Below are 13,760 nucleotides of genomic sequence, written 5' to 3'. Positions count from 1 at the left end.
TTCTCCACACCTGCAGAGATATACCTGTTCCACGCCAATGGTTCCTATGGTAATCAAGGCATGTAAGATCTGAAGATAATCTCCTATAAGATCAAAATCAATCATCTAAAAATAAAAACAAACAACTGAAATGTGATGACAACTGTGTGTACTGAAATAAGTTATAACATTGTAAAATCACTGTTTTTCCTGGAACAATGTTCCAAAAACCTGATGATGAGAGGAACATGCTTGAAATCCATTGCAGTGTGTCAAATTAAACAAAAAATAAATAAATGTGACTGGTGGCAGAAAAATACAAGTAATTATTCCACACACAGTCACAGTTCCTAAACATAACCAGCATGGCCACAGTTAACACATTCACTAAAAGCTGATACTTATATGCATCAACATGAGCAACACATCCAGTTCTGTTAATGCTAGCCTGCAGCAAATGTATTAAATAAATTAGTTATTGCTGGCTCTGATTATAAGAAAACATTGTGTGTGCTTGTTTCGTTACGATATTGAAATCTAGGATCACTACTGATGCTTTATGGCTTGAAATGTATATCTAAAGTACTAGGAGTGTATTTAGTTTATGTTTGTCTTGTTAACATTTCACAACATGGCTCATTTAGTAACACACTTCATAAAACATGTATCTCATATAATGTTTTGTAAAAAAACTTAGTTTGTAATTTTTTTGTAATGTGTAATTTCTTATCTTAAATATTACTTTCAATAGCATGGTGGAGATGTAATAGAGGCATACAAGTGGCTGGATGAAGCACAAGGGTTGGATACAGCAGATCGATATATAAACTCCAAATGTGCCAAGTACATGTTGAGAGCAAACCTAATCAAAGAAGCAGAGGAAACATGCTCAAAATTCACAAGGGTTTGTAGCAGTTATGTACTAGTTTGTGTTGATTACAAATTTGTAATGATGTTTCTCATGTAGAGCTTATATTGCCTAAAGAAGTACAAATCAAAAGCAAGCAATATTTTGTTGTTTTTTGTGTGTTTTTGATTCTTATGTTGATATTCTGATTCCTCGCTTTATCCAAGTTCTCTTAGACCTTGAAAAGGTGATCTCTCAAATATTTCTCCTGGTAATATGCAGTTTTGCTTGCAAATGGGTGTTACCACTGTTCTTAGGATGAGTGATTTGTGTTCTAAACACATTTTATGCAGTTTACACTTCCCTTATCAGCAATTTCCAGTGTTAAACATCCCCTCCCCGTTCCATCGCCACTCAGGTCCATGTTATTACACTTTCAGAATTTAGTCTATAGTGTAGAAGGAATGGTCAGTTAGATATTATTTCAATTTGAATTTCATGTGATTTTATTACCTATTACATTATTTATCACTGGATGGGTGGTCAAAGATTTTTATACTGGAATCACTCACTGCTCTCTGTGCTACCGTAAGGTTGAATGAAGAACATTGTAAGTCATTTCTCCTTCCAGTATTATATTCATGATTGTTATTGTTGTTTTAAAAGTGTGATTCTTCATTGGCAACAAATTATCCTTATTACACACTTTTGTGCAACAAACACCCTGTTCCTCAGTGATGAGTCACCCCAGAATATGTCTTCGTGAGTGTTTCCTCGAAATCAGTTTGTTAGATCTCTGGATAATACAGTAAATGAATGCTTGGAATGTCTCATATCCACATGTAAGAAACGATTACTTCTTACTAGGTGGTCCTTGCAGTTCATGTTTTCTTCCATAATGCAGTTGCTGTCATCCCATATGGTTTCCAGCAATGCATTGAAGTATTTCTTCCTACTTTTTCTATTTTGGTGACAGGTGTTGACGGGCAAAACAATTCATTAATAGACCTGTGGAATTTTTTAGGTTAATTTTTCAAAGTACTTGGACTTAATTTATTGGTCACCGTATTTCTAGTACTGAAAGGGTCCTGTTAATCAGTGCCCCTTTAACCATAGATTAACTCTTTCAGCTGACTCCTTCTCCTTAGCATCAAAAGGTGCTGAAAGAGATTTCTGTTGTTCAGTGTATCCTCTGGAATAATACACCAGGTTAGTTTGAACTCGTTGTATTGATTGTAGGATATAATTCTAGATAATGACAGATAGAGTGCATCTGCATGTATTCCAAGCAGACAAGAGAATGTATGTTTATCAGAGTCCATCATGACAATAACAACTGGTACAAATATATTTCAGTGTCATTTGTTCTCAGGCGAGCATTTCTTTGATTCTATGGAGATCACACTCCCTCCATGCCCTTCACCACAGCACCACAGTGTAGACTATGCCACCCAGCAGATAGAAGAGTACATTTGTGGCCTACCTCACTGAAGCACATGATCGGTACAACTCCAGTCTGCATAAACCATAAAATACCTCCTGAAAGTGAGATTATTACCCAACATCTTTTGACAGCCAAAGGAGAGCTTGGAAAAGTGAGACATCCCTTTGTCAGAACAATATGTCACACTCATAGCCCCTAACAAAAATTCTTCATACCACTTGTAAATTTTAGTGCAGGATGAAGTATAGTTCTAAAACTCTCTTTATTTTTTTGTAAATTATACCACTGTACTTTGTACACCCAGGGAGGCACTTTTTTAAATGTGTCCTTGTTTGCTTTTGGTCGCATAGTATCTCTAGTGGTTGAGATTGGACGTTATTAGAAGATGCTAGGACATATAGCCCATGCCATACGTTGGCTGTTTGATGAGTGTGTGTTCCATAAAGAAACAAAAAATGAAATGATCATACGGCATTGTTGACCAGGAGGCCCTGTCTGGGGAAGTTCGGCCGCCAGGTGCAAGTCTTATTGCAGGTGACTCCACAATGGGCAACTTTCGCATCGGTGATGATGAGGACAACACAACACTCAGTCCATGGGCGGAGAAAATCTCCAACCTGGCTGGAAATCGAACCCGGACCCGCTGCATGGGAGGCAAGCACGTTACCTCTCAGCTAAGCAGGCAGACCATAAAGAAATAATTTGTAGTGATCTAAGCATTGTAAACAGAGGGATATCCAAAAGAAGTTATGGACACATGTAGTTGTGCATTTTTCAGAGTTCTAGATAGGCAAGGATGGTATCATATGATTCCATCCAGAGAGTTATGTGTGACCAAAAGGCTGGTGGCTGTAATAAGCAGAGTAGTAATGTTTTAAAATCCCATTGGTTTGAGTATGGATGGCATACTCAGTTCAGATTTTGTCTTGTCAGCGGAATCTCACTTTTATGCTCTTCAAGGACCTCAAAGGTGTAAAATGTGGAAAATAACTTTATAAGCTATAAAAGTTGTGTATAGGATTACCCCTCCTAAATTTCATAGTTTATGTGTGATATATGTACATATCAGGTATCAAAATATTCACCAGGAACTTGTTTGTTATCTAATAAAGGTTATCTGAATTTTCTACTATATTTAACTGCTGATGTAACTGGAACTGGTAACTGTCTGCGACTGAGCAAGGTGGCACAGTGGTTAGCACGCTGGACTCCCATTCAAGAGGATGTCGGTTCAAGCCCACATCCCGCATCAGGCAAATGCTGGGATGGTTCCTTTGAAAGGGCACGCCTGACTCCCTTACCCATTCTTCCCTAATCCAGTGGGACCGATGACCTTGCTGTTTGGTCCCCACCCCAAAACCAAACAAGCAACCAACTAACTGTCTGCCTGTCTGTGAAATAGAAACATATGACTTAATTTCATTTATCATAATCGATGTTTTTGGAAGGCCTGTACCCGTGTCATTCATTATTTAAATAATGAAACACTGCACCTGTTACATATTTTGACACATTTCAAGAATTTCTTGTCACTGTCAAGTGTAGATATTTACATTTATGTGATGTTTGAATGTGTGTTATTCGGCCTCTCTTGTAATGTAATCATCGTTCGAAATTTGGCATGTGTGATAAAGTTATGTAAACAGCGGGAAAATGTTAATTCCAGGAACATAAAAGCAGGGTTATGCTGTATATTTATATATTTTAATCACATTAGGCCACCCACCCATCCAGCCAGCCATGCATTTTGCAGCACCACTTCCAGGTGGGGAGCTGTGCGTGTGCCAGGTTGAATCTGTCCGGTGGATTAACAATGAGGTTCAGTGTGCTGGCTAGCTTGGATGAGATTTTTAGGTCATTTCCTACATCCCATTCTGTGAATACTGGGCTGGTACCCAACCCCTGCCTCAGTTACACGATTCACCAATATTTTAGAAAAAAACTTTCATTCACTTTCCTATTAACACACAATCAGTTGGGGTACACACATTCCATTCTGAAGTATAATGTCATGGTCACTAGAAGGACATCTGGCCACCCATAAAAATAAACATGCTGAATCCGTAAATAACCATGCCCACCCTGCGTTGATGTGCGACAAAGGCACAAGGAAGAAATGGGAATCACACTAGCCTGCCTGATAACCATGCACAGTAAAACCTGCACTTGTGGGATACATGGAGGTGCATTGGCTCCGGATATAATCTACCTTGTGGATTAATGATGGGGCTCTTACACCATCCAACCTGGACGTGGTTCTTCGACAGTTTTCCACGTCCACATTGGTAAATACTGGGTTGGTTTCGCCTTAGTTACATGATGTGCAAACACTTTAAAAAACAATATTACATTTACTTGTATGATATACAATAGACGTAGACAAAAAGGGATATGTGGATTGCTGTTCTCCAGAATGAAGTTCATTAGTTACATTTCGGTCAAAAGATATATACAAAAAAGACCAAACTAATGGTTATTAATCACCAAGATTTAGATCAGATCTAACTTATAGGTTGCTTAAAGCATCTGGATGTAGTGAATTGTGAATATCTACCATGTCTAATCACAGACCCAGGGAAGTATGATAATGGAAATAAAATGATGAATCGTTCTTGGCCGCCTACATGGTTAAATTCATTAAGATCTGGCAGAACAGAGCAATACGGAAAACAGCAAAGATACACCTGATGGAATCATTTGTGTTCACTGTGTTTTTGTATAGCTGAGAGACCTGTACAGTAAAAACAAGTAACAAGAACCAAATTAATGCCCACGAGAAGTTGTGTTGGCGGAAGAAGGTAACATATATGATTAACAGAAAGGATAAGCAAATCTTCTACAACAGAAAAGCTTAACATCACAAGAAGTTTTATCTTCCCATATCAGTTAAAGACACTTCCAGTTCTTTGGACATGTTTCGAGAAGAGAATGGGATAATTTAGAATATACCTTCTTGCAGGGCAGAATCAAAGCCAGAAGACCACAAAAAGGAGCAGCAAGAAGATGCTTGATACAAGCAAAGAAGATTACCAGACTACCTCTTCACATTATATTAAGGTGATCTGAAGATCATTGTGGATTAAGACACATAGTCAAAGATTCAATTACTTAAGAAATGAATGAGAAATCATGTCATGATACTCATTGATGAGTAAACTGATTAATGATTATGATAGTGGTGGTGGTGATAGGTTCTGTGCGAAATTGGACAACTACCGTACTTGGCCCCGTGTTGGCTGAATGTAGGGCACTGGAGTGTATGAATGAATTTTAATCACATTGATTGCAAAATATTTTAGCACATACAATGATAATCTTGTTGTTGAACATCACCTCCTCCTCCCTCCTCCTCCACCACAACAACAATATAATATTTTCATAAACTTTGACAGGTGAATTAGGTTTTGTATTGTTATGTGATACTGGAAACTTCTGGGAGAAATAAAATTATAGAAGTAAAGGTTGCCGCTAATTAATCATATAACTGATATGATATGTTGAGCAGTTGACATGCTTATAAGCAAGATTGAAAATGGTGCTGTTGTCCATTGGTGTGGAGATCATGACAGCTAGGGTGATGAGAGGAACAGAGAGGCAGGTAAGAGGAAGAAGGGGTGGTTGATTGTTGTGAGGGAGATAGCAAGGGAATGGGTTAGGAATGTGGCACTGGTCAGTTTGCCCAAGAGCGGACAGGAGAAGGTGCATGTAGTGCATGGATAAGTGGGTTGTGAAGTTACCAAAGGTAGAAGGAGACCATGAAATGGAGTGAAGTGGGATGCATGGGGGCAGGATGAGTGTGAAATGGGGCTAGTGGAGTTTAAGACCACAAAATTGTGGGATCACAGGATGTATTTTAAGGACAGTTCTCTTCTAAGTAATTCAGAGAAGCATGAATGGAGGAAGGGAGATCAGATGGCATAGGCTGTGAAACAGCCATTGAAGACAAGCATGTTGTGGTCAGCAGTATGTTGTGACACCAAATGTTTAACCTTGGTATGAGCCACAGTTTGGCAGTGGCCATTCATTCATGTGGACAGAATTATCTCAAAAGTTGGCTGATTCATTTTTCAGTTGGTGCTTTCTTTGTTCAGCAATTCATATTTTCTTATCTGTTGTTTCTAATTTTCCTACAGGCATAATCCTATATTATCATCATCATCCTGATTATTTTTGTGTTACCTTTATCCTTATGATAAATTGTTTGTAATGTACTGTGTATGCAGTTAACATTGTTCCACAACAAAGAGTCCCAATGTTAATGAATTATTGACATCACTGAATAAAATTTTTAGCATTAACATTTGTTATAATTCGCGTAATGTATTTGCTATCTTTTCTCAATCAGTTCAATTACCTTGTTTCCAGGAAGGTGTTTCAGCAATGGAAAACTTAAATGAAATGCAGTGTATGTGGTTTCAGACTGAGTGTGCTATGGCATACCAGAGATTAGAGAAATGGGGAGAGTCGCTAAAAAAATGTCACGAAGTTGATAGGGTAAGTAATATTTGTGTTCTCTTTGTGTGCCTACGTAGTATTCTGAGGTGAAGCTCCAAGTGGCAGATACATAAAAAAAGAAAAGTTGCAAAAACCAGACTATCCAGTTTTCATCCTTTTCCAGAGAAGATTATAGGGCTCACATACTCTTGCTCTGATGGATTACATTATTAGTGGAGATAATTCTGGGCATGGAATAGTGTTTTGAACAACTAATAAAATGCATACAAGTAAGCTCAACATTGAAAGTTAGTTTTCCTTATACTTTGTTATTTAACCACAATGTCATTAAAGTGAAACTACACTGCCTGACAAAAGAGCTGACACACCTAGAAGACATGGTTGGATGTCAACGTTAACTTCGTATACACGCATACTCGGCAGTTATGTAAGAGATTAGCATTGCAATGCTCTGTGACGGGTAGATGGTCATCGGCGTTTGTTGGTTGTTTGTGTTTAGTGTTGTTACCAGGTCCGATAGAGTTAGGGCATGAAGAGCATCAAGTGTTGAGCTATGACAATCGAATCTTGCACATAAATGGTAATGATACCCACATAGCACTAGGGACAGATAGCTGGCTGAAACCAGATGTTAATAGCCATTAAACATAAACTCGGGCTGGGTAGATTGCTATTCACCACATAGTGCAGAGGCTGAGTCGCAGACAGATGCAACAAAAAGACTGCTAAACAAGTAAGGTTTTAGCCAAAGGGCTTTCTTCTGAATTTGACGACATGTATACACACACACATTCACGCAAATACAACTTGCATACACGACAACTGTCTCCAGCTACTGAGGTTAGTCTGGCCTCAACACCCAGAGACAGTGGTTTGTGTGTGTGAAATGTGTTTGCGTGAATGTGTTTGTGTGTGTTGTCTCATTCAGGAGGAGGACTTTTGACAGAAAGCTTACCTGTTTGGCAGTCTTTATTGTCTTGCCTGTCTGCGACTCAACATCTCCACTATATGGTTAGTAGCGACCTATCCTTTTCATAATATTTCATTATTCCCTCTTGGATTTTCCATTGTTTAAACTCTGACTGGAATATTCATCTTTTGGATCTGCAACTAGTGTCCTTTCTTTGCAGTTAAATTGAATCACTGATTGCAGAAACAGCATTAGTCCATGCATGTTGATTTTGAGAAAAACGGAAAAATAAGTTTGTGGGCCTGAGTATTCTATTTTCTTTGACAGCTCTGTTTTACTATGAACGGCACAGTTTCTGGTGATGTCCAGACACTATTTTCAATGATGCAATGATTAATGATTTAAATATGCAAAGTTCGTGGGCATGTGCTGTTTCTGAAATCAATTGGTTGCCAGAAATGCAAGTCTGTGTTATTCAGCAGTTTATTTGTAAATGTATTAAGTTCAATACAAAAATTATTATTATTAGGCTACATAACAGATTCTGAACAACTACTTCTAACTAAAAATTACAATCAGATAAATAGCAGGCTTAGTGAAATATTGCTTGTACCCAAGTCTATTATTCACTGTCAGGCCATCTGCTATCTACTGAAGGCCAGTTGTAGAGAGGTCAGTAAAAGGATAGGTGCTCTTCAGGGATATACGGCTACAATTTCTTGTGGCTATTTTCTTCTCACTTAGTGATACATATTTTTTGTATGCTGCAGCCGCCAATAGAGTTACTGTTGTTTTAAATCAAGAAGTAAACGAAAAGTGTGTGTCACCAGGCTACCAATGTATGGTTTTGCAATTACGTTCCCACTGCACTCACTGTTGTATTCAAATTCCATGAATTCTGAAATGGTGAAGGGTTGTTTCTCATTCCCCGTGAGCACTTTGCTGTTCATTGTTTCCATAGACAAGGCATTGCATTTGTAATATTTAGGCCACCATTGTTTGAAAGCCAGTACAAGCTCTGTTGAAACAACTTTAATCTGGTATTCGTTAAAGGTACTTGCAGCAACAATAAGTTCTACAAACTGCACGATGCTATAAATCTTATTAACAGCTCGAATTTTCCTGTTAATCACTGCAAAGTCCCCGTCACAGGGTAAGAATGAATGGCCTCTGACCGGGCAATAATGATAAATTCTGAGTAAACACTGAGATGCTGCTACTGCCATGAGGAACCTGAACATAATATTATTCTTATTCTGCCCTGGGCAGCCATCTGAAAATATATGCAGGTATTTTATGTTTGGTGGCAACTTGTTTCATATGTAATCCAGCAGACTTCATTGGGACTCTTCTTCGTGATAAATGTAGAATGTTGCATATCCTGTCTTCAGGTTGTGGATATTGAATATATTAACATTGAGTTGCCAAAGGTAGAAAACTTCCTGAACTGGAATGGTAGGAAGGGACAGATTTTACATAAAATCAATGGCAATACCTGCAACATCCTCGTCTTTTTGACACAATACTTGTACTTCACCAATACGAGCAGAAAACTTTGCATCCCTGCATTTATGAACCATCATATCTGCAGCGGCAACCCTCTTAGCCTTTTCATTCAATGTTTTGTTTTGTAATTTATTTTGAAGTGCTTCACAAGTACCACATGTGTCAACTTGTGGTCGACCAAATGTAAGTGAAAAACGTTCTTTGAATATTTTAAAATAAAATTCGTACTTAATATTATTTGCTTGGGGATGTCGTAATCTGAACTACTCATGCATGATTTTGACATTAAGTTGGCTATTTAAATAACACTGTTCTCTTGTGCCATAGTGAATAATTTTTTGAGGATAGGAATTTATGTGATCAATTATCAAACGTATTTCTGCACCACCAATTTGATTTCCCAATGCATTTCTACCACTCTGGTCACTAGGCAACTTTCCACAAGCAAGCAGATTGCTTATCCTCCTCAACCTTTGGTTTGTAGCACAATGGATACTTAAGAAAACTTTCTTGCATACCTCTGATTGTCCAGTGCTGGAATTAATAAAATACTGAAAATTGTTGCATCTTGGTTTGCAGTTGCCTCCTTCTGGTACTCTTCTTCGTCTTCTGGAAATATTACCTACAGTAATCAGCCCTTGGAGATAAAAATCTTTTGTGTCCTTTGATGTCATGTTGTAGAAAAGTGAAAATACTTCATTTCTTTCCTCTTCAGGAATTCTTCCAAAGCAGTTTCAGCGACATCTACAAAATTACACAATTTTTCAGTCACACAATAAATCATTAGTTTACTATTTTACTGACGTATAACCTCCCGTATTAGAACATTACTTACTTGCAGTCCACACCAATGCTTTTCTTTGAAAATAACTTTCCACTGTAGTTTTTGTACTCTAAACCTTTAATTCGTGACCTTTTTTATGATTTCAAGCTGATACTCGACATTCTTTACACCTTTTTTCCTCTTTCTACTTTCACCACCATCATGTACATCCATATCTTCCCTGTTCAACATTGCTGTGCTTCACAAAGAAAAACCGTGTGAACACAGAGATGATATTACACAACAGACTAGCCAACGTTGGCTGCAGAAATAGCACTAGTCCTGGACAGGTGTTCTTTCTCCTCTCACTCATAATGTCAAGATCTTGTTTGTCCCATTAAGAATGATTGACAAATGTTGTTTCTGCATTCATTCGATAGATGGAGCGCCATAACATGGAAATCAGCTCTTAACTTAAAAAGTGGACAAGTGTTGTTTCTGCAATCAGCGATTCATTGTAGGCAATAGGTTCCAGCTTTTTGCAAACATACTGTTTTTTATTTTGCCCAAACTTGTTTCAGCACCCTGTGCCATCATCAGTGGGTTTCTGCGTATTGAAAACTGTAAAAAGTGAGTGTAATTTAGGTTGTAACTGATCTGACATGACGCCTAAAGAAATTTTTTGTTCATTTTGCTTCTTATCATGATTTTACATTATATTGTTTTGCAGAATCAACTTTGGTGTCCTGCACTGATAGCTCGTCATCTGCAGATCAAAATGATGTAATGTGAAATTCATTGGCAAATTAACACATCCCTTGATTTTTTAAAATGTGATTTTGGCATGTCAAAATGTTTTGTATATATATTTGTTACAAAATTTTGGCATGTCAAAATTTTTTGGTATATATTTGTTTCAAAATATATACGTAAAACAGTGTGTTTGCATAAGGTGGAACCTATATTCTATAATCTGAATGGAATGTTTATCGCAAAGATTGGTTGAACACTAATATGCGGGCTTGTTTATAGCAATAAAATATCGATAATATCTATTGAGATCAGTTCAGATTCAGAATGTGAAATAATTTGGTTGATGGCAAGTGTAAAGGTGAATCAAACGTGGTCGTTGGAGGCTTTTATTGTCACTCTGCCTCACCAACAGTATGGTGGAAGACACAGTGGAAACACTGGAAATATTTTTTGCCTAAGTTTCCTGGTAGTGTTTTAGTTTCAGGTGGAGATTTTTAACTTACCCCCTGTAGACTGGGAGACTAAAGTGATTAGGATAATAGTAGGGACAGAGACTCATGTAAAATTGTTTGAAGTTCCTTCTCTGAAAATTACCTTGAGCAGCTAATTGGAGAACCAATTCATGAAGTTAACATCTTGGACCTGCTGGTAACAAACGGGCTCTAAAGTTCGACTTAACATAGAACAGAGAATCAGTGATCATAAGACCATTAAAGCATATTGAATATGGTTGTAAGTATGAATACAAAGAAAGGCAAGATGATGATTTCTGTTTTGCAAGAGTGTCAAGAGACATATGTCAGATTACCTGACAACCATCATGAAAATTTCATCTCCAGCATCAGCGGACAGAGATAAAGAGCATCATACAACATGCTTTAGACAAGTATCTACATCTACTGCTATACTCTGTAAATAGCTGTGAAGTGCACGGCAGAGGGTACATCCCATTGAAACAATTATTAAGGTTTCTTCTCATTCTATTCACATATAGAGTGCAGAAAGAATGATTGTTTAAAAGTCTATGTGCGTGCTGAAGTTAAATCTAAAATAGTATCCACAATCCCTATGTGAGATATACGTGAGTGTCGTCAATAGACGTCAAAGTATGTCCTGAGTGAGGTTCATCTTTAACTTCTACTCGACCATTTCCAAACAATGTGTACCATTCATAACACTGAGTATGGCTTAATCACTCACCATCTTAGGCTTTCTGCATCAATGCAGATGCATTGCTCCCTTAACTCTGCCATCTCGAAATTCGGAAACTGTGTGACCCAACATTCTACAGTGCTGAACAATAACTAACAGACATTCAACAGTGAAACTTCCGACAGCTGCACATTAAACCAGGCATGTGCAAGGATGCCAATCGCCTTTCGCTCCAACACACCATTGGCGCAAAATTATGAATATTGGAAACTTTTTAACAGATTTCATAGTTGTAAAGAGTCTGCATCTGAACGAATACACCATCATTCTCACCTCAGCCTTCACTGGGCATAATTACCCCTCTAGCCTAGTTCAAAAGCAGATTTCCTGGGCCATCACATCCAATCCTGGTATTGCTGATACTTTCAAAAAACGACTTACGAGTACTCCTCTTGTCACTCAATATTATCCAGGTCTTGAAAATATCAATCAGCTACTTCAATGCGGCAGTGACTTTTTAAAATCATGCCCTGAAATGAGATCCATTCTATCTGAGATTTTGCACACCACACACAGAATAGCTTCTCGTCATCCCAATTACCGCCCCGCGTCCGTCCATCCTGATTTAGGTTTTCCGTGATTTCCCTACATCACTCCAGGGAAATGCCAGGATGGTTCCTTTGAAAAGGGCATGGTCTACTTCCTTCCCTGTCCTTCCCTAATCCGAAGAGACCGATGACCTCACTGTCTAGTCTCCTCGCCCAAACAACCCAATCCAATCTCCACAATATCTTGTCAGACCTTCTGCTACTTCTGCACTCATTTCCCTAACCTATGGCTCTTACCTCTGTGACCATCCCTGCTGTAAGACTAGCTTTGTGCTACCATCACCTATAGCAGCCTTGTAATTGGAAAAGCATATATTGTCAAAAGGAGAGGGACCTGTGACTATAAACTTACCATGTATCAGCTGTTATGTAAACACTGTTAGACTTTTCACATTGATATGGCAAACACCAAGTTACCAGTTAGGAAGAATGGACATAAGCAAAGGGTGTATACTGGCGACACACAGTATCCTGTTACAGTATGTTCCGCAACTGACAGTGGTGACCTGGGTCACTGTTTCACCGCAAATGCCGTCTAGATTCTTCCCCCAGACTCCAGTTTCTCAGAACTCTGCAGGTGTAAACTGGTGTTACACCATGTCCTTTGTTCTCGCCATCCACTTGGCCTTAACTTACATTAATTATTTTGTTAAGTTTCTTCTGTCTCAGTGTTTCTCCCCAGTAACCATTCCTTCCCCTCCTCTTCCTTCTGCTTCAACTCTTTTTCAGAAGAAGGAATCACTGGATCCAAAAGCTTGCAAATTTCAGTAGCTCTGCTTAGTGAGTAGATTTCTTTATCTTCCCAAGTACTTTCTGCTTGAATGAGATTTTCACTCTGCAGCGGAGTGTGCGCTGATATGAAACTTCCTGGCAGATTAAAACTGTGTGCCGGACCGAGACTCGAACTCGAGACCTTTGCCTTTCACGGGCAAGTGCTCTACCAACTGAGCTACCCAAGCATGACTCACACCCCCTCCTCACAGCTTCACTTCTGCCAGTACCTCGTCTCCTACCTTCCAAACTTTACAGAAGCTCTCCTGCGAACCTTGCAAAACCAGCACTGCTGAAAGAAAGGATACTGTGGAGACATGGCTTAGCCACAGCCTAGGGGATGTTTCCAGAATGAGATTTTCACTTTGCAGCGGAGTGTGCACTGATATGAAACATCCTGGCAGATTAAAATTGTGTGCAGGACCGAGACTCGAACTCGGGACCTTTGCCTTTCACGGGCAAGTGCTGTACCAACTGAGCTACCCAAGCACGACTCACCTTAATTTGGTATTTCTTAGAAGAATCCTTTAGTCAGTGTAGCCAAAGGGCATCGTCAAATGTGTCAGGCCAAC

The 13,760-nt window shown here is 38.7% G+C and overlaps 1 protein-coding gene across 1 annotated transcript in view; it reads left to right on the top strand.

Moving 5' to 3' along the window:
• The window catches only part of LOC126412683 (N-alpha-acetyltransferase 15, NatA auxiliary subunit), a 282,849-nt gene that overhangs the window by 46,677 nt on the left and 222,412 nt on the right, over positions 1–13,760 (top strand). The window contains exons 9-10 of the mRNA XM_050082390.1: positions 731–883; positions 6,636–6,764. Coding sequence (XP_049938347.1) covers positions 731–883; positions 6,636–6,764 — 282 coding nt within the window. The remainder of the gene's footprint in view (positions 1–730; positions 884–6,635; positions 6,765–13,760) is intronic.

This window comes from Schistocerca serialis, chromosome 7 (assembly GCF_023864345.2).
Source record: "Schistocerca serialis cubense isolate TAMUIC-IGC-003099 chromosome 7, iqSchSeri2.2, whole genome shotgun sequence".
Taxonomy (NCBI): domain Eukaryota; kingdom Metazoa; phylum Arthropoda; class Insecta; order Orthoptera; family Acrididae; genus Schistocerca; species Schistocerca serialis.
Note: the sequence above shows the minus strand (reverse complement) of the source record. Positions and strands in the feature narration are given on the sequence as shown.